General features: G+C 47.7%; 1 protein-coding gene across 1 annotated transcript in view; it reads right to left on the reverse strand.

The window, feature by feature from the left end:
* Positions 1 to 2356: 2356 nt before the first annotated feature.
* The window catches only part of lrig1 (leucine-rich repeats and immunoglobulin-like domains 1), a 35825-nt gene continuing 19308 nt past the window's right edge, over positions 2357 to 18873 (reverse strand). Inside the window, exons 4-18 of the mRNA XM_079681628.1 lie at positions 17942 to 18079; positions 17270 to 17413; positions 16144 to 16287; positions 15545 to 15688; positions 13840 to 13983; positions 11860 to 11940; positions 10008 to 10079; positions 9441 to 9512; positions 9116 to 9279; positions 8400 to 8753; positions 7372 to 7653; positions 4596 to 5030; positions 3672 to 3800; positions 3204 to 3476; positions 2357 to 2692 (exon numbers count right to left, since the gene is read on the reverse strand). Coding sequence (XP_079537754.1) covers positions 2508 to 2692; positions 3204 to 3476; positions 3672 to 3800; positions 4596 to 5030; positions 7372 to 7653; positions 8400 to 8753; positions 9116 to 9279; positions 9441 to 9512; positions 10008 to 10079; positions 11860 to 11940; positions 13840 to 13983; positions 15545 to 15688; positions 16144 to 16287; positions 17270 to 17413; positions 17942 to 18079 — 2761 coding nt within the window. The 3' untranslated portion in view covers positions 2357 to 2507. The remainder of the gene's footprint in view (positions 2693 to 3203; positions 3477 to 3671; positions 3801 to 4595; positions 5031 to 7371; positions 7654 to 8399; positions 8754 to 9115; positions 9280 to 9440; positions 9513 to 10007; positions 10080 to 11859; positions 11941 to 13839; positions 13984 to 15544; positions 15689 to 16143; positions 16288 to 17269; positions 17414 to 17941; positions 18080 to 18873) is intronic.

Consider the following 18873-nt stretch of genomic DNA (forward strand, 5'->3'; position numbering starts at 1 on the left):
AGCTCCTAACTGGCGAATTTAGGAGAAACTCCTAAACATAATGGGCGTGTCAGTCTTAAATTTAGGACTCCTAATTGTATTCACTAAGAGCAATTCACAAAGTATTTTAGGCCTAAAAGTAGCACCTAAGTTTAGGAGAGTTTAAAAGTCCTCGAGAGGACTCCTAACTCAGTAAGACCTACTCACAAAGAATCTGAAAATGGCTGCGAGACGAAATTTTTTGGAGACAATGGAAGACTGTGAATTGATCAAGAGATATAGGCTAAATCGTGAGGGTATCAAACTTGTTGTGGAATTAGTGCGGGATGCAATAACATCCCCGACTAACAGGAATAACCCGATTAGTCCGGAAATAAAATGTTTGGCAACACTACGATATTTAGCAACAGGGAAATGCAACTTTGCAATGCCGACGATTTAGGAATATCGCAACCATCAGTCAGCCGTGCCATAAACCAAACCATCAACGCGCTCTCTAGACCACATATCATCCAACAGTTTATCCGGTTTCCTTTGGACAATCAACAACTACACAGGATCAAAGCCAACTTCATGGCAATTGCAGGTGTGGTCGGTGCTATTGACGGGACGCATATAAAAATAATTGCGCCATCAAAAGATGAGGATGTGTTCGTCAATAGAAAGAAAGTACATTCCATCAACACGCATTGTTTTCATTCATCATGATAGGGGGACTTGAACGGCGGTATGGGCTGTTATTGAAAGTGTTTAAGTGCTGGAAATATGCTCATTGGATAATAGTTTGCAGGGTGCTTTTAATTGCCTCCTTAATTTAATGCAATTTACGTATTTTTATTGTTTGCTCTCTCTCTTTAACGTGCATATACAACGTCATTATCGTGGTCTGCACAAACGTGTCATCATGCGTGTATTCTGCTAACTGCACTGTCCATAACTATTTGATAGGAATACATTTCTAGTCTAGGCTATTTCCTTGTTTTTCGGTGATTTAGTGGGCTCGTTTGTGGGATGTTGCGGATGAGTTTGACCGAGACCGCGTGCTCTGAACAACCAATCACCGTACTGACCGCTTCTAAACTCATGCACGAGAATCGACGTAATCCATAGCAACGGCGCGTCACTCTTAGTGATTTATCCTTAGTATGAGTAGGTCTCAGCGGCTTTGTGAATAACTTTTTAAAAAAAACTCCTACGTAAAATGTTTTAGCGCGAGTTAGGAGCACTCCTAGCGGTAAGATAAAATGCTTTGTGAATACGGCCCCTGATTGTCTGGACATTGAAGAAAATATCTGCATGGAATAACAATTGTATAATTAAGCATTCAGCCAATTAAAAGTCACACAGCTTTAGATTTCCCAATGAACGTCAAAAAGAACACAGCAGTTTATTTCTAAACTGAATGAGCATTACTGGCTTCTTGCAGCTTTTAAATGAGCAGTTAGAATGAATTTGAACACATTTTGTTGAAAACTTACAAACGTTTGTCTCCAAAGTACCTTTCTTGGACAAATAAAGAAACGAATCAGACTCAGAGAGGAACATGTTCTACCTCGGAACAGCTTGGCAGTAATTTGTATTATTGTGAAACAGCTGGAAGAGCCTTAATGGTACAGTGTGTGCTGTATCCTTTACCGTGTCAAAATAAGAGGAATGTCTCCTCACATAGAGGAGGCTCCTGCATTCCCATTGGCAGATATCATGTTCACAATCTGCTTGCTTATGACGTGAATACAAAAAGTGCTTGAACTGACCGCCCACAAATATCCCAGCATGAACCGTACCGAAATAATTGACATCAAAGCTCTTCCTTCATAAAACAAGAACGAATGTGAACTGTGTTTCTGTAAGGCCATGTTTGGCAGCGAAAAAACATTCAAGTGCAATCAAGTGTTTGTTTTGTTTGCTATAAGAGTGTCTCTCACAAAGTCTCTGGATATAGGCTATTACAAGATGAGTTTTCTTTGATCATGCATTAAGGCACCGCAGCTGAATGTTGGTCAAAGCTGAAAATGGCTGTTTTTTTTTGACGAAAAATAAAAATACCATCACTCCTTTCTTTGTCATGCACATAAATTCAAATACTCTTTTGTAAAAGTTATATAATATATAATATAACAAAACTCTTATGTACAGTCAAATGTCCAAAGGTATATTTCTCTTTTCCCCCTGCACATACGTATACTGTACAAGATTCCCTACATTTACATGCTTCAAATGCAAGTCACATTTTTAGGAGCTAGAACTTTTTAATTGGTCACCTCCCAGAGGAAGGTTTTTAAACTATGTACAGCTGATAACGCTCAGATGGGACGCCACCCACACAAGCTCCACCTTCAAACTCCGGATGCCCCCCCCCCTGTGCCTCCCCCCTCCCCCCTCCCCCCTTGTAGTCCAGATCCAGGAGGCTGGGGGATCGATCGCCCTCGATATGAGGTAGCAGTTTATTTTCCCAGTGCAAAAAAAATATATAGAAAGTCCACTCGGCTTCTGCGAGTCCGCTTTTTTGGGGCCGGATGGAGCGCCTGCTAGTCGCTGGCTCTCCTTAGGGGGGCGCACTCATTCGGAGAGGCTCTGACGGCGTGTCCGTTAGACAGCAGAGTCTGTCGGAGCTCAGGCTCAAAGTCACTGTCCGGGCGGCCGGGGCTCGCCAGCTTCACCGGCTTGTGGAAGGAGTCCTCCTGCGACGGGGAGAACGATGAAGTCTGTCTCACTGATGGAGGAGAAAAGAAGGAATCAGTCAGTGGGGGTGGTGAAGAAGACAAATATGCATTCAGCTTTAGGATACAGAGGCGGTGGAATGTGTGCATAGCGCTGCGTTGACATGTGGAGGTGAGAACTGGTATTCGGAGGCCATTTTCCCCCCTCGCTGCAATCCCAGAACAGGCCCGGGCGTGCGACTGCAGCAGTTTGGCAGCAGCTGAGGACTCGGAGCTTCTTTACAGAGTTTCCAAAGAGACATCCTGAGGGGCTCTGAGCGTGCGGCTATCATATTGTGTCAAATCCTGGTAGAAGCCAATCCATCAACAATCACATTCAATGGAATTTGCCTCAACAAGAGATCCTAAATTCCTAATCGTTTCTCAGGGTATCGCCTGATATAAATCATGTTCCAGTGAAGACCGCTTGCTGAAAGCCTTCAGGGGGAGTGTTTTGGTCTAAAGCTGGTGCATGTGTTTGCACCGCAGCTCATTTTAGTCTCACTGGATTTTGTATGGCCTTACCTTTTCTATCGTGTTGGTTCATCTGTAACGTGTTGTGGTTTTTAGGGAGCGTGGAGCCTTGGTTGTCCTTCCGGATCCCGTTGGGGGTCCCGTTGCAGAGCGGGATGGAGTACGGCTCCCCGGGGTAACAGTGAGGGTGTGGGGGGGGCAAAGAGTGCTGCTGGTACTCCAAGCCTCCAGCGTGGCCGTACCCGTGCGTCAGGTAGTCCGAGTCTTTGGAGTAGCTGCTGCCGTTCTCCATGCAATCTGTGCACACCACGGCGGGGTCGAAACCTGCAGGCAGAGAGAAGGAATGATTTAGAGGCGGAGAATCAACAGCTGGATGTCAACACTGTGGTTAGAATGTCTGCTGTAATTATTTCTGATGCAGAACAGGCCTTTAGAGACGAAGGTGTTACGCAACACGCCAACTTTTGGCTCATGGGATCCGGGAGAAACTGCAAGGTAGCATAAACATGTGTCACGTACCTGTGGGGTCCACGATGTGTCCGTTGGGCTGAGGTCCCGCCTCCACGCGGACACACACATCCTGCCGCTCGGACAGCGTGCCCTGCGACGAGAGGTAGCTGGGGACATCTGGAGGAACTATTGTCTCATCTGGGGTGGAAGAAGAGGGACGTTACTACCAGAGCTGGGGGGGGGGAGTATTCTGATCCTTAACTAAAACTACTAATAACACACTTTGAATATACTCCACTACAATTACACACCCTTACTTCTGTAAATGGATGCAAGGAGTCGTTATGCTGTCAAATGTTCCCTGACAGTTTTTTTTACCAATCATAAAGGATGTTTATAATATTACTATTGCATTAGTGTATGTTACATTTTACTGCTGTTTATGGTTGTTCTAATTGTAACTCTTTTATATTCTGTAGGGTTCATTAATCAACATCACTGCATGATATTATAAAATCATCCTATGTTTTTAGTGTTGCTGTCCCATGAAACATGTATCTCTGAAATGTCACCTTTTCATGAGTTTCCCAAAAAAACAGCCCTGTTTTTTTTTTTTTTAAAGTCAAAGCTTTGTTCAGCTTTCTGACTTGGCTTAGTGCATTTTCCATTAGTTTTCCATTGTTTATTTAGCTAGAGAAACAGGAGAATCTTCTTAACCCATACTGGAACACTTTATCCTTCAGTTTATCACACATATTCAAAATCTACTCAACTGGAGATACATGGATTTTAGTGGGCATAAAAAACGGTGACTCTCATGTGTAACTAAATCAAATGGAAACAGTCAAGTAACTCACATTTGTACTGAAATACAGTACTTGAATGAATGTGCTGAGTGATACTTATTTGTATTTCCACATAGCTCCCCCTAAATTGCCTTAAAACAAATCCCAGCGTTTACTTCCACCCCTGCTGTCAGGACCGAGCAGTCACCTGTGTTGGTGACGCTGCACTCCTCGCTCTTCTTCCTGGTCTGGTAGATGATGCACACCCACACCAGCGACGTCACCACGATGCTGGTCACCACGGCGATGACAATGATCCCTATAGTGACGGTGCTCGGGCCGGAGGGGGAGGGGCAGGGTCCGCGGCGGCGCGTCACCAGCAGCTGGCTGTGGGCGCGCTCCGTGCCCAGCGTGTTGGACATCATGCAGGTGTAGCGCCCCGCGTCCTCCACAGAGGCGGCGCCGATCACCAGCAGCTGGTTGCCGGGGGTGAAGTGGTGTCTGTCGGAGGGGCGCAGCGGCTGGTCGTTGCGCAGCCAGGTGATGCGGGGCGGCGGGCTCCCCAGGGCCTTGCACTGCAGGGCCACCGTGTCGCCCACCACCACGCTGCGGTCCTCCATCTCCTGCGCCAGGTGGGGCGTTTCTGAGGGGCAGAGGGGAGGGATTCTGTTACTCTGGGGTTATTTTACAACATCAAAGTCTACATTCTACGTGTCACACAAATACTGCTGCTGTTGCTACTTTTCTACCTGAATGTGTACTTATACTATACTCTTGCTTAAATTGTTATAATGTGTATTCATGACCTCTCGGTGGCCATATAGTGGTTATGTCTGTTGGGGAAATATTTTCCAAGGCCCCTAACTTTGACCCAGTTTATCAGTTCAAACTGTCCTGACTGAGCACACACGCACCTGTAACCTTGGCTGCTGTGCTCTCAGTGTTCTGTCTCCCTGTTCCTGCCTGTTGGCGTCAGCTGATAGAGCTGTTATGATTCTATCTAGTTATGCACAATGCTGATTATTCTCTCTGAACTAGCTAAATACATGGGTCTGGGGTAGAGTTCTTCAGAATTGACGTGAAGTCAGAACCTCTGACTCTTGGACATGTTTTGTGAATTCTCCGGCCGAAGCTCCAAATAAACCCGTCAGTGTTTGCCATTAAAGCTCCAGCTCTCCATCGTGTCTCTCTTTGAGTCCTGACTCCAATTGCTTCAGAAGTTTCCCCAACAATGTCCACATTTGTATTGTATAACATTTTTGTCTCTGATAGATTTTATTGTATTATTTTTTTCCAATTATTTTTTACTGTCTTGTTATTTGTTATATATGTAAGGCCTCCCTTGAAAATGAGATGGTCCATTTCAAGAGGCCTATCCTAAATAAATACATATCAGTTATAAAAAATAGGTACTGTAATTTTTATTTTAAATATTATGTGCATGCCATTTATCTAATAGTGTTTTAGGTTTTGTCTCTATCTTAACTCTTGCTGTACATCCCCCCTCTGTGGGACGAATAAAGGAACTGTAAGTCAGCTGGTTCTGCTTCACAGTATGAATTACAGACAGGTGAGGCAGTCGAGCACAGAGTGACATGTCCTGAGTTTGATACCCCACCACTTCTCAGTCTCATCAAACTATCCTATTTCTACACCTGAGATGTTATCTGAAGCAGGTTCTCACATCACTTCATCATACATTTTAATTACAGCACACAAACAAGATCCCCCTCGGGACGGGATCCTCTCAGGAACAATGTTGTCGGTGTTTCCCCGGCAACTTCTCAATATGCTCAATGGGGCACATTGAGAGAGGGTGTGTGTGTGTGTGTGTGTGTGTGTGTGTGTGTGTGTGTGTGTGTGTGTGTGTGTGTGTGTGTGTGTGTGTGTGTGTGTGTGTGTGTGTGTGTGTGTGTGTGTGTGTGTGTGTGTGTGTGTGTGTCCTCTCAGACAGAGCACTTCCCTTCACAGTGGGACATACACAGATTAAGAGATCTCACTTAACCCACTTCAGATGCCCCTCTCTCCTCCATCAATACTTTCTCCATCTCTATCAACCCCCCCCCCCCTTCTTTCTTTCTCTAAATCCCACTCACCTTCCCCCCCCCACCCAAACACACACACCAACTTCACCATTCCAGTTCTTCTTTGGCTCCCATTTTTCTCCCCCGCCACTCTTTTCCAGACATGGGGCCCCTCGACTGCAGCCCCACCCCCCCCTTCATCCTCTCCTTCCCCCTCCATCTCTCAAACCCAAACATCACAGATTCGGTCCGGAGGCATGGCCGCCTGCTTCAATATTTGACATTGTTGAGTGGATTAGCACTCGGCCTGAACTGTTGTACATTTTCCCACAAGTCGCACAATGTGTCACAGAAACGTCCGCGTTAAATATAGACACATCCGAGCCCTAAAGGGGAACTTTAAGGCCTGTCACTATTTAGCAAAGAAACCCCCCCCCCCCCCCCCTTTTTAAAAAAAAAAACCTCTGGTCAACAAGGGATTGCTTTTCCCGAGACAAAGCACAAAGATGATCTGTGTCCAGATGGTTGTAGGAGAGCCGCTCCGTTTTGTTTGATTTAACAGTGTAAAACAGCCAATAAAGTGGGAGCACTGAGGCCTGCAGTGAAGCAGCCATAACTGTCCCTCCCACCGAGAGAGGAGAAAGGGGTGGGGGTGGGAATGCCTAACAAACACCCCTCTGTGAGTCCCCCCCCCTTTGCTTCACCACCATCCCCCCCTTTGACCCCCCAACTGTGACCTTTGGCCGTTGACCTGCAGCAAGGCCACAGCTGCCGAGAAAAGAAAAATATAAAGCTCTCATTCTGCGGCCTCGGACCGAATCCCAACTGAACGCCATGTGAGGCTTCGGGAACGCCATGTGAGGCTGTGGGAACGCCATCAACACTGGAGTCAAACATGTGTCGCTATTAGCTCAACTAAACACCGAGAAAGAGGTAGAGGAAAGAAAAAGGGGCTCTTACCCAACACGGTGAGAGTGGCGTTGGCGGAGACGGTGCCGGCCGTGTTCTTGGCGGTGCAGCTGTACACGCCCATGTCCTCCGGCTTCACGTCCATGATGAAGAACACGTCGTCGTCGGGCATCACGTGCATTCGGCGCTCCCGGGCGGCGGGGAAGTCGGTGCCGCCGTCTTTCTGCCAGGCGATCTGCGGCGTCGGGTGGCCCTCTGCGGCGCACTCCAGCCTCGCCGTGTGGCCCGTCCGGATGGTGCTGTCCCGGGGCGTCTTCATGAAGGACGGGAGGACTGTGGGCAGAAGAGACGTGTCAGGATCCGGCTGTGTGAAAACATCTCCAACAGAAACTGTGTTTTTAGTTCAGAAGCCATTCCCTCATTCCTAGTTCTACACTTTCACACCTGCAGTTATTTTGCGTTAAGAACCTTCACAGCTGTCGTTCGGGATTACAGAGCATTACACACTCTTCACACTTCTACCCACGCATTCACAGCTGGTGCTGGCATCTGAACGTCTGAGCACAAGCCCCTGAACCTACTTGACTGTTACATGTATGACGTGTACGCCACAGCAAGAAACCACTAACCCTAATTCTGCCATTTCACTTCAAAGCTAAGATTCAGACCCAGGATCTCCACATGAATACCCTCCACTCGAAAAGCTGAGTGACAGAGTGCAGAAGAGCTGGCCACTGTTAGCCGCTGACATGCAGATAAATCAGTTTGTTCCGAATACCATCCTGGGAGAGAAGGAGGCCGAGCAAGAAAGAGAAGACTTTATTCAATGGAAGGAGAAAAAACTCAGCATGGCCACTAATCTCAACCTCCGCTGTCAAACTCAGATTAGTGTAACGTAAACAGGCATTTCATTCGGTGGAAATGATGTAATCACACACACACACATCAACAGGGAAGGTGGAGGGTTCTTTTCTCTCTCTCTTAGCTTAGCTTAGCTTAGCATGATGCTGGACCTCCAATAATCCTCTTGCTCACGCCTATTTAATGCTTTAATACAACCTTTTGTTTAAGAAACCTACCGTTGACGACGAGGCGGGCCTTGGTGGAGTAGGTGGAGCCGAAGTGGTTGGTGATGATGCACTGGTAGCGGCCCTCGTGGGCGAAGGTGACGTGCCGCAGGTGCAGGATGGTGGTGTACTCCATCACGTCTCCGTTTGCACTCGGCACTTCGGACGTTGTGCCTTGGTGATGAGCGCGCACGTGGGCGTAGTTCTCCGTCTCGGCGTGGCGAAGCAGCTCCTGGTCCTTACGCCAGGCGAAGGTCATGGGGGAGGTGCTGCTGCTCGCCGCCGTGCACGTGAGACGCACGTCGCTGCCGAGGACCGTCACGGAGGTCTCCGGCTGCACCGTGATCTGGGGCTTTGGGAGGTCGTCTGAAGGGGGACGGATAGAAATGAGTTAAGAGTTAGAAGAGATCAAGCGTAAGATGGAGAGTCAGAAGAGTAGACTCGGAGTGAGGACAGTCATTTGAGGGACGAAGACAAAGTGCGTTGGAAGCATCACAGTGGAAAAGTCCCTCAGCAGTAGGTGTCTGCTTGCTATGCTTAAACGGACTAAAAGAGGCTAATAAAAAACACATAAGGATCCATTAGCAAGAGTTCCAAAACACCACACAAACAAATATGTGCAACTATGTAAACAACAGAACAGCGCCAAGCTGTTAGCTCGGCCCGCCGCTGCCTCTTTTCACAACACATCCGCCCACATAAACACAGCCAGCATGCGCTGCACTCACCGCACACGAAGCTGCTGGGCGGAGCCTGGAACACGCTGGTGCCTTTGAGGCTCTCGGGGTGAGCGCAGGAAGCGTTGGCGCCGGCCGTCAGACCGCGGGTCACCAGCCAGTCGGGCAGCCATTGAAGCTGGCAGTCACACAGGAAGCTGTCGCTCTGGATGATACTGCAGAGGAGTGTGTGTGTTATATATCACGTCTATTGCACCTGTAACTGATATGTGTTCCTGACGCCAAAAAGCACCGAGGGAATGAGTTTGTAGCTTCAAGTTCCTGCATGTATGAGACTTCTGATGTGTATTTGTTTGAATGCATCGACAGAACTCACAGTGTTTTGAGGTTCTTCATTTTGCTGAAGGCGTCGGGCTGGATGGAACGGATAGCATTCTCCCCCAAGTTCCTGTTGGGACATTACACAGCGTCTCATCCACTGTGTTCACATTACACAGCGTCTCATCCACTGTGTTCACATTACACAGCGTCTCATCCACTGTGTTCACATTACAGCAGCTCTCATTAGCGAGGATCTGACTCGAGGCCTGTGTATCTGAGGATACATGCCAGCTTTTCCTTCCCTCCCTGCCCTGGTTTGACATGAGGCCTGTGAAAGAGCTTATAGGAATTCCATTTCTTCTGCGGATCTGGCCACATGCTCAATAACTTTGTTCCTGAGCTAGGCTAACGAGAGCGAGGCAGCTGGGCGTCGCAAAAGCCTCTGTCTTCTCCTTTTACAAAGACGCTATTAAATTGCTAGCGGCCTGCTCTCTGCCAGCTACTTTTGGCAATCCCTGTACCCTCCCCCCCTCCACCACCACCCCGACACTGCACCCTCTCCTCCTTACTTTCTCTCTCTGGCTTTGGGAGGAGGGGCAGAAAAGCATTGTGGGATACTCACAGGTGTTCCAGGGTCTCCAAGCCAGAGAAGGCTTTCTTGGCCACCGACTTGATCTTGTTTCCAAACAGAGTCCTGCCGTTTCCAAACATGAAGGGTGTGGATAGATGAAGAGAGAGAGAAGGAGAGGGTGACAAGAGAGAGAAGGAGGGGGGGGGGAGAGAAGCACAATTAGCAAGGCTGAATCTGATAAGAGGGAGGGGAGGGGAGGGGGGGGGGGGGAGATTGAAGTATTGGAAATCTGAACTGTGTGGAGATTAGCGGGGAGGAAGGGTTGAAGTGTGAGGAAGGGAGGGGGGGAGGGGGTCACCTGGGCTCTGCGCTGCTCTTCAAAGACCACTTTTATCTTTATTAGAATTCAATAGCATTGACCAGAGCAGTGTGTGTGTGTGTGTGTGTGTGTGTGTGTGTGTGTGTGTGTGTGTGTGTGTGTGTGTGTGTGTGTGTGTGTGTGTGTGTGTGTGTGTGTGTGTGTGTGTGTGTGTGTGTGGAAGTTCCTTTCCCCTGCGGAGCTTGTAAGAACATACGTGAAGCCATGTGAGTGTGTCGGGTCGGGGAGAAGTGAGTTTGCTGATTTGAGGTCATAATCTCTTGCCCCCCCCCCCCCCCCTCCCTCGCTCCTCTCCTGTTGTAGCCTTCACTTCACAGGAAGAGGAGACACGCCTGGCTGCTTCACAATGAAGACCCCGGTGCTCCGGCCCATCCATATGTACACACAAACAAACGGCTGTCTTATCACGGGGGCGACAAGTTTGGATGTTTTTAGTTTTAGGGAATATACTAAGGCTATCAGAATAACACATTCAACCCAAGATCTAATCATCATGTTCCTTGGCTTAGATCTGTCACTTCCCTCCCATGGGGCGACAAGCAGCTTTACGGAAAGCCAGTGTGAGAGGTGGACACTTTGATGTCTCAGCCCTTCCTTTTTTGCATCTTTTTGGTTTTCCCATGGCTCTCTCTGCCAGCGTTGGGATGCAGTGGGCAGCTTCCGCCAACGCCGTGCACCAAAGGGGGCAGGGTCAGAGGGCGGGGCGCGCGAGGCGTTTGATGTTGATGACTGAATTCAGCCTTCGATTTTACCCTCTGTTAGTTCCTAACAACAGGGACTGGGAAACAGGGGGACGAGAGGAGCGGAGGCATGGAGGGGAGAAATAGAAATAAGCCTATTGGGGAGCGAACCCCCTGCCAGCGAAGAAGAAAAGCCCCTTTCTGCCTCTCTCTCTCCCGTTCCTTCTCTTTCAGCCGCGCTCACACTGGGAACCATCTTGGCTGGACATCATCTTTTCATCCTGAAGGTTGATGATTGCCGCTCAGTGCCAGAGACTGGGTCCGCTGTAATTTATCAACGTGCCAACTCTCGACATTTATCAGCCGTCACTGACGAGTAATGGTGAAAAGATGTAGAAAAATGACTCACACTCTATCTCCTTGTTAGCGGCAAAGAAAACCCAGTTGGGCTATAAAGCTGGGTGAAACAATGCACTCGTGATATACAAGCCAGATAGAGCTGGCACAACTTTTACAGGAAGTAGCGGGTAAATAATTGGCTTTGGAAGTTCCATCAACGCAGCTTGTCAAAAAACTCAGAGGGGCCATATAAATCATTGTCAGTGCCGACACTTCCCTACCAATTAAAGTGTGGGGTCCTGAGGGGACAGATAGCTGCTTAAATTGAACTAAACTAAGCTGGCAATGAGGGGTGAGTTCAGATTGGGAGGTGAACCTTTTGGACGCAACATGAGAACTCATTCTGTGTCTTTGGGACGGAGAGAATCAGTGGCAGGGGAGGACAGAGGGATGAAAAGGAGGGGTTGGACGAGAAGGAGAGGAGGAGGAGGAGGGAGACACTTACAGCTTGTTGAGGCTGTCCAATCCAGAGAAGGCCCCGTTGGTGTCCTCTATTGTCCCCGAGATGTCGTTATGGTCCAGCTCCCTGTGGAGAAAGAGAGAAAGGACGGGGATAAGAGAGATGGAAGGAGGGAGGGGAAACAGGGTCTGCCAGCGCTGAAGCGTTTCACAGCCCTGGCAGAGGCTGGTCTGGAAGTCACGGGTTACCCCTTTCGCCCACACTCCCGCTCCCCCCCGCCCTCCCAACACCACCCCCCCCCCCCCCCCCCACCCCCCTCTGCACCTGGCCTTAAGAGCCACTCTGCCGCTCTGCTCTGCCAACCAAGCGCATTCTTTCCTTTGAGGGGTAGGGGGGGGGAGTGCGCATGTTGGTGCGTTGAGGGAGGTATCAGCACAGGGAAACACATGTATAATTCATGACGCCATGGAGAGATTGGCGGGAACACAGCGCTGAGGCGACAGTTGAGTTTGTTTGTCTGATGGCACAGGCAAAACTAAAACCCAAGATTGTTAATAAGGTCAGTGGCCGTCTAAGAGCAAATGGATTCTATGGAGAGAAAGAAGGCTTTGGGGGTTTCCAAACACTTGCCCTTCATTTCCACTTGCAAAGGTCTAAGGACTACCTCTGGAGGTGAAGTCATCGCTAATCGAGAAGAAAAACAACAGAGTGGGATTCCTCTGAACCATTAAAAGACTTCCTTTCAAAGTTGAGAAAAAGGTATTTGCGGTTGATGATCAGCCACACCCTCAAACTTCTCCACAATAGCCCCCCCCCCCCCCCTCCCCCCCCTCTTCTTCATCTCCCCCTTTGCTTTTCGAGCTGATTCTTTTCAGTCCCCATTGGCTGCTTTCTTAGTCGGGGCCCGACAGAGGCTGCCAATGTCCTCCTCTTTCTGGCTGGTTGGATGTGAATGGCCGTTGCCTTGTTAAAGCAAGGCCAGTGGTGGGGGCTGTAGAGCATGGAGACCCGGAGCACTGAGAAGAGGGGGGGGGGGCGCTGATGAGCCAGTGACCCCCGTGGCCGAATTAGAGGGCAGGCTGGCTTGTTTTGAGCTTTCACACCCCGTCGCAGGCTCCAGCCCCATGCCAGCACGACCAGCAGCGCGGGCCCAATTAAAGCTCCCCCCGGCCCCTTTTTCAGGGCCCGGCCTAGGCCCACGCTCCCCTCCACTGATTAGATTAGGGCCTGCCTCAAAGACAAGGAGCGCAGCGGTGATACAAGAGGAGAGATCATGCAAACAAATCAAGATGGAGAAGGAAAACATGATGATAGGTCTCATGTTGTCAGCTCCCTATCTGTCCCCTCCTCTGTCGCTGGTCTCACCCTTCTGTGCGTTGGCTTGCCCCCCCTGTCGTTACTGAGAGCTTGTCTAGCGAGCTCTGGCACGACTCCCCTCTCTGGCTCTGTCACTGGTACGAGGCACAGCCAAAAGGACATTGGTTAGGAACCCAAGACCCCCAAGTCTTTCTCCTGGATTTATCCCCCTGACTTTCTCCCTTTCACTCTCTCCTTGTCCTTCCTGTTTGGAGCTTTCTGTGCAAAAAGGTGGAAAGAAAACCTCTGTCTAAATTCATGGCCTGTCATAGGATCTTGAGGGAGGTGGGCGACACAGAACACTTTTAGATCCAAGTTTGTTGGAGAGAAAAATAACAGAACCAAACAAATGGAACAAAGTGGGGAAAAGACGCAGGAAAAATAAGGAGTTGCCGCAGAAACTGCAACAAAAGGGATTCATGAACGCCTCGAGAGAGTAAAAGGAAAAGTCATGAATGCAAATGAGATCAAAACCGTTGAAAGGTAAACACCTCCTCCCGCTTTCTGAAGTCTAATGAAGGGAGTTCTATCAAATATCACAGAGGCAAAACCAATATAAGTCATCTCAGCTCTCATTGCTCCCAAATGGAACATCCTAGCCTTATTGCCAGCAGGGGGAAAGCCGTAATGAGTGGGTTGTTTGGGGGCTTGGGGGGGGGGAGTACTTACAGGGTGCGTACGGACTTGAGGCCTCTGAAGGCTCCCTCGGTGATGTGGCTGATGGAGTTGTGGCCCAGACGGAGCGAGTGGAGATCTCCCAGCACGGCCAGGCTGCCTTCATCCAGACGAGTCAAGTTGTTATAGGACAGATTCCTGGAGAGAGAATCATAGTGTGAGACAGACAGCAGGCAGACAGAACGAGAGGGGAAAAAAGGGGGGAGAGAAGTGTTCTGTGTGAGGTCCTGAAGGAGAAGACAGGTTGGCCAAACGCTGAGGCAGCAGCTCACGACATCATTATACTTGAATTTCACGGCTGATATAATTTCTATTTGCCACTCTGTAATGTGCTTTTTCCATTGTGATTTCCACCCTCACCTCAAGATGTGAACAGAGAATGGGCTTAGCAGACGTTTAGAGCTCAGCCGAGGTCTTAACCTTTCGACAGGGAAGAAAATAAACTCTCGGTTGGAACTTTACATGTCTGCAACCTCCATTTATAGGCCTACTTGAGTGTGTGGTAAACCCCAGGGGAATAGAATGACGCTTAAGGGTACGGCAGCCCTCAAAATGCTACATATTTTCATATAGGCTCAGGCTTAAGGATATCCAAATGGGGCATAAACAGTAGCTTCTTCAACAAAAAAAGTGACTGACTGTTGTTTCATAGCATGCGTGTAATACCTGTTGATTATAAGCAACAACAAGTAGCTTTCAAACAGTAGTCAAAGGCAGCATTGTGCATTTCATTGCCCTCCCTGTGGCCCTCGCTGTCTGTCTCGGTGGCCTCAGGTTTGCTTGACCAGTCATGTGTGCAGCCTAGATTCTCCTCTCGCTGCCAGCTTTGGGAATGCAATATGAGGCTCTTCATAAGGACGAGTCACTCTCTTCTATCACTCATGGGGTTTATCATCATTCTAGAAAGAAATAATAAATAACCGCTGCCTGGGGGGGGGATGATTCAGGGGATGGCGCTGGGAGCAATCTGTCATTCCCAGACGTGCGCACAGGAAGCGGCATTGAGAGCAAGCTAACATCTACCTCTTTATCCCATCTGACTGTTACACATAAACAAACAGCGGCGCCACGGAAACCCCCAGGCCGCCTCGCAGTTAGCAACGCCTCAGCTGAGCAGAGCACTTTAGAGCAGCGATAGCACCCGCCGTGTCAGCCGAACAGGAAAGACTCTCAGATAATAACTCTTCGTTGGGTAGACAAAGGCCGCGAAGGTGATCCCTCGGTGTAATTACCACAACACGAGCGCTAGAGGATTACACGCTGGTTTGACAAACCCTCGGCGCTTCAGAATCCAGAACAAAAACGTCTTGTCGGAGAGGTTGAGTGCTGTTGAGCCCCGGCTCTAATTATAGGATAAACAGGCTTATTCTGAGAATAGCGTGGTGTATTGAGTGTTAAAGCACAATGTCATGTAACCCTAGGGAAGGTAGATGGGAGATATGGTTGTGGGTGGGGAGTGTTGAATTCTCAGGATATAGGTTTAAAACGGTTTAAATCCCAAGAGACGGACAGGAACGATTTTAAAAAGGGATGTTTCTGCTTCTTCAAGATTCAAAAAAATGTAACTATGTAGCACATTCTCTGTTGACTTCTCTTCAACTGCACTCATCATTCCAGGCTTAGAAAATAGAGCTATCAATCTACTTAATGTTATTTTGCGAGAGGAGGTGCTCTGGCTCATGTGTATGCTTGTACTCACAGTTCCCTCAGCTTCTGGCAGAACTTCCATCCGTCAGGGTTGATGCGGGCGATGGAGTTGTTGCTGAGGAATAACTGCTGGAGGGAGGAGAGGCCGTACAGGGAGCCGCTGTTCACCTCCATCAGGCTGTTGTAGTCCAGGTGACTGCACGAGTGAAAAACGAGCAGAATAAGTGTTAGTGAATTTTTTTGAAGGATCTTGAAAAAATGGTTTACGGGCAGAAGGATGTCGGGAATTTCAATTCGCTCAGCTGGCAGAGGCGTTTCTGACAAGTGCAATGCAATTTGTGACAATTACTTTGTTATTTTGCATGTAATTGGAGTAAAGTGTAGAAATGGCAGGTTTACAGGAATGGGTGTTGTTGTGGTTGCGAGTGGGAAAGTTCAGGAAGGGACAAAAAGCTCTTATATGGTTTGGTAGGTGAGTATTTAAGTTTATTTAGCAACTGCTCAGTTTAGGTGGTGCTAATTGATTGTAAATGTTTTCTTAATTCTGAGCTGGAAGGACAGTTGTGCAAAAGAATAAAAAGGACACGTTTGTCATTTCCTGTAAATATATTATTGATACTGTTTCAGTTTTTTTTTTTTTTTTTTACGTACAGGACTTTCATCTTGGCCAGGTCCCAGAAGGCGCCGTCGGTCAGTTTGTTGATGTTGTTTCTGTGCAGCTTGAGCACCTCCAGGCTGGACAGACCCTTGAAGGTGAGACCCTCCACCAGACGGATACGGTTCCTGTGCAGCTCACTGCGGGACAGACGGAAGAAATGCATCAAACTGATCATGGGAAAAAAAACTGTAAGGCAATTAATCATTCTTAGTAAAAAGATCTGTCAAGAATATGACCCACATCTTAAAAGCAGGAAACACACTTTTTTCCACTCTCTTTTTGACTGAGGAATGTTTCACCCCTCATTCTATATGACCATCCATCACACTGAAGTCAAAACTAAGGAGTCCTGTAGCCTGCACGCTTCAGTTGGAGCATTGTGTAGCTAACAAACCCCCAGATTAACAGGCTTTCCTCAGTGGTGTCCTTTCCAGTTGTGCCATGAGGCCACAGGCTGTAGCTTACAAATAACTTATGAAATAACAGTTTAACTATAACATATCTAACACCAGTTTGTTTTATTCTTGCATATAAGGCGTGAGACCTCTCTGCAGTGATTCTGTACATTTGGTATGCGACGGTTTTAAAAGCCCTCAGGTTGGCAAAGATAAACATCCTCATAAGTTTGTACAAGTGTCACTGGGGCCACCTGTCCAACAAAGAGGCACCTGGGGGAGCTCCTGGAGCCACAATGGGGGAAGACTCCCATTGCAGGAATCCATTGGGTCTCCAGAGAGGAGGCGTTGAGGTACAAATTGGTCGACTTCACCGCGAGGCCGAACGGGGGGGGGGGTTACGAAGATAATGGTGCGGGGAATGAGCTAACTACTGAAGAAGGCAATAAATCACTAACAATGTGGCTCCGGTGTTTGCCTAGTCAGACCTTATCCGTCCCTAAAGGTGTAGCTCACACTAATAGCGCTCTAAACGGTAAACACACAGAGCTCGATCAACAGACACGACTCCTCGGTTCAACTCTTAAATACTTTCAATTCCATAATGTCTTTATTTAGGCTACAATTGGGATCATTTTCCGGCTAAAATGACGGAAATATAAAATTTTTGCAGATCAAAACATAACTGTGTGTTGATGTCGTGATGGAATCCAGTGGTACTTACAGCTGGGTGAGCCTGGGGAGCTGGAAGGCCTTCACGGGGATCTGGCCGATGCGGTTTCGGCTCAGTCTCAGGACCTGGAGAGTCGCGCCCAGATGGTCCAGAGCTCCGAGCTCCAACAAAGAGATTTTGTTGTTGCTAAGGTACCTGGAGGCAGAAACCGTACGATGTGGCATTAGAGAGTGGTAACAAACCTCAAGGGCCCCGTTTCTAAAAAGCAATATTACATCACAATCAATGACATTAATCCGATCACTATATTTATCCCTGGGGGAAATTGATTTTCATGACAGTTGCTCTTTTGCAGAATGAAATCCATCTAAAAAATATTTGAATGTTAAGTATTTATATAAACATAAGAAGTTAAAGTAAGAATGTGCAATAAAAAGGTACATTAAAGTAAACATATTTATAAAAAACCTAGTTAAAGTATTCATGTGCACATTGAACAACAATATATATTGTAAACTACAATATAAACTGTTTATTATTATTATTATTATTATTATATATTAGTAAAAAATAAGATATTAATGCTGAATTGCACTTTTATTAGGGAGATGTTCCCCTAGAAAACGTTATTTTGACCCCTTAAGTTAAATATCATCTTATTTTATTGAAGTGCCTTTCTTTTTAAAGATTGGTGTCACAGTGATAATTAGAGATTGAACTTACAGGTGTCTGATTTGCAGGCCTGCAGGAAAGCAGTGCCCTCGCAGCTCAGTGATATCATTATTGCTCAGGTCCAGGGTTTCCACAGAAGCCAGCTCTCTGGTCCGCCTGCCGTCTATACTGCGGATCTTATTATGATGGCTGGAAAATAAAAAACACATACAAGAAAAGCATTAGGGAAGTGTGGAAACAACTCACAGGCCTCCAACTCCACCATACCGAGTGTCCATATCACAACCTGAAAATAAATCACCCTGCTCAACTTCACTTTCCTTTCCCCATCACCAACACAAGACAATCCGAATCCCCCGCCTTCTCTAAACCCACTCTCAGACACAAAGAGAGCAGAGTACACAGAATAAAGTGGTCTTCATCCACCACAAAGTGTGTACTTTAAGAGCTTCCCAACAGAGGCTGGCCTTCTTTAAACAATCCCAAGGACACCTGTGGTTCTAAACAGAGCTTAGACGCAAAATACATCTGTTAGATGGATGGGGCCTCGGTGATCAACCACAGCCACTCGAAGGGGGATTTAGGAGTACTTCAGTGTGTGATGGAATGGGGAGAGGGCTTTGTGATTTCCAAGAAGTTCTAGCCAAATAAGACTAAATAAATAAGAAGCGAAACTCAACCATCTTGAAAAGGCTTCCAAAACATTCAAATGACTACTTTTTGGTGGGAAATCTGAAAATGAAGCTAGTTGTACCAGAAGGGGGACATGGCATATCCCCCTTCTAAGTTTAAAATGGGAAGTTTCTCCACTCCAATTTGAAGGTTCTCCACTCAAGAAAGTGTTAGACTAACTATTTAATTTTGGAGAATCAGAAGGCAGACTTACGAGACACACTGCTGGACGGCCAAAGTGATAGACACACTCACCGGGACACAAACGTACGTGTCAGGGGAGCTTATGGACTGCCAGAGGCCACATAAGA

This window comes from Notothenia rossii (genome assembly GCF_949606895.1).
Source record: "Notothenia rossii genome assembly, chromosome: 5".
Classification (NCBI taxonomy): domain Eukaryota; kingdom Metazoa; phylum Chordata; class Actinopteri; order Perciformes; family Nototheniidae; genus Notothenia; species Notothenia rossii.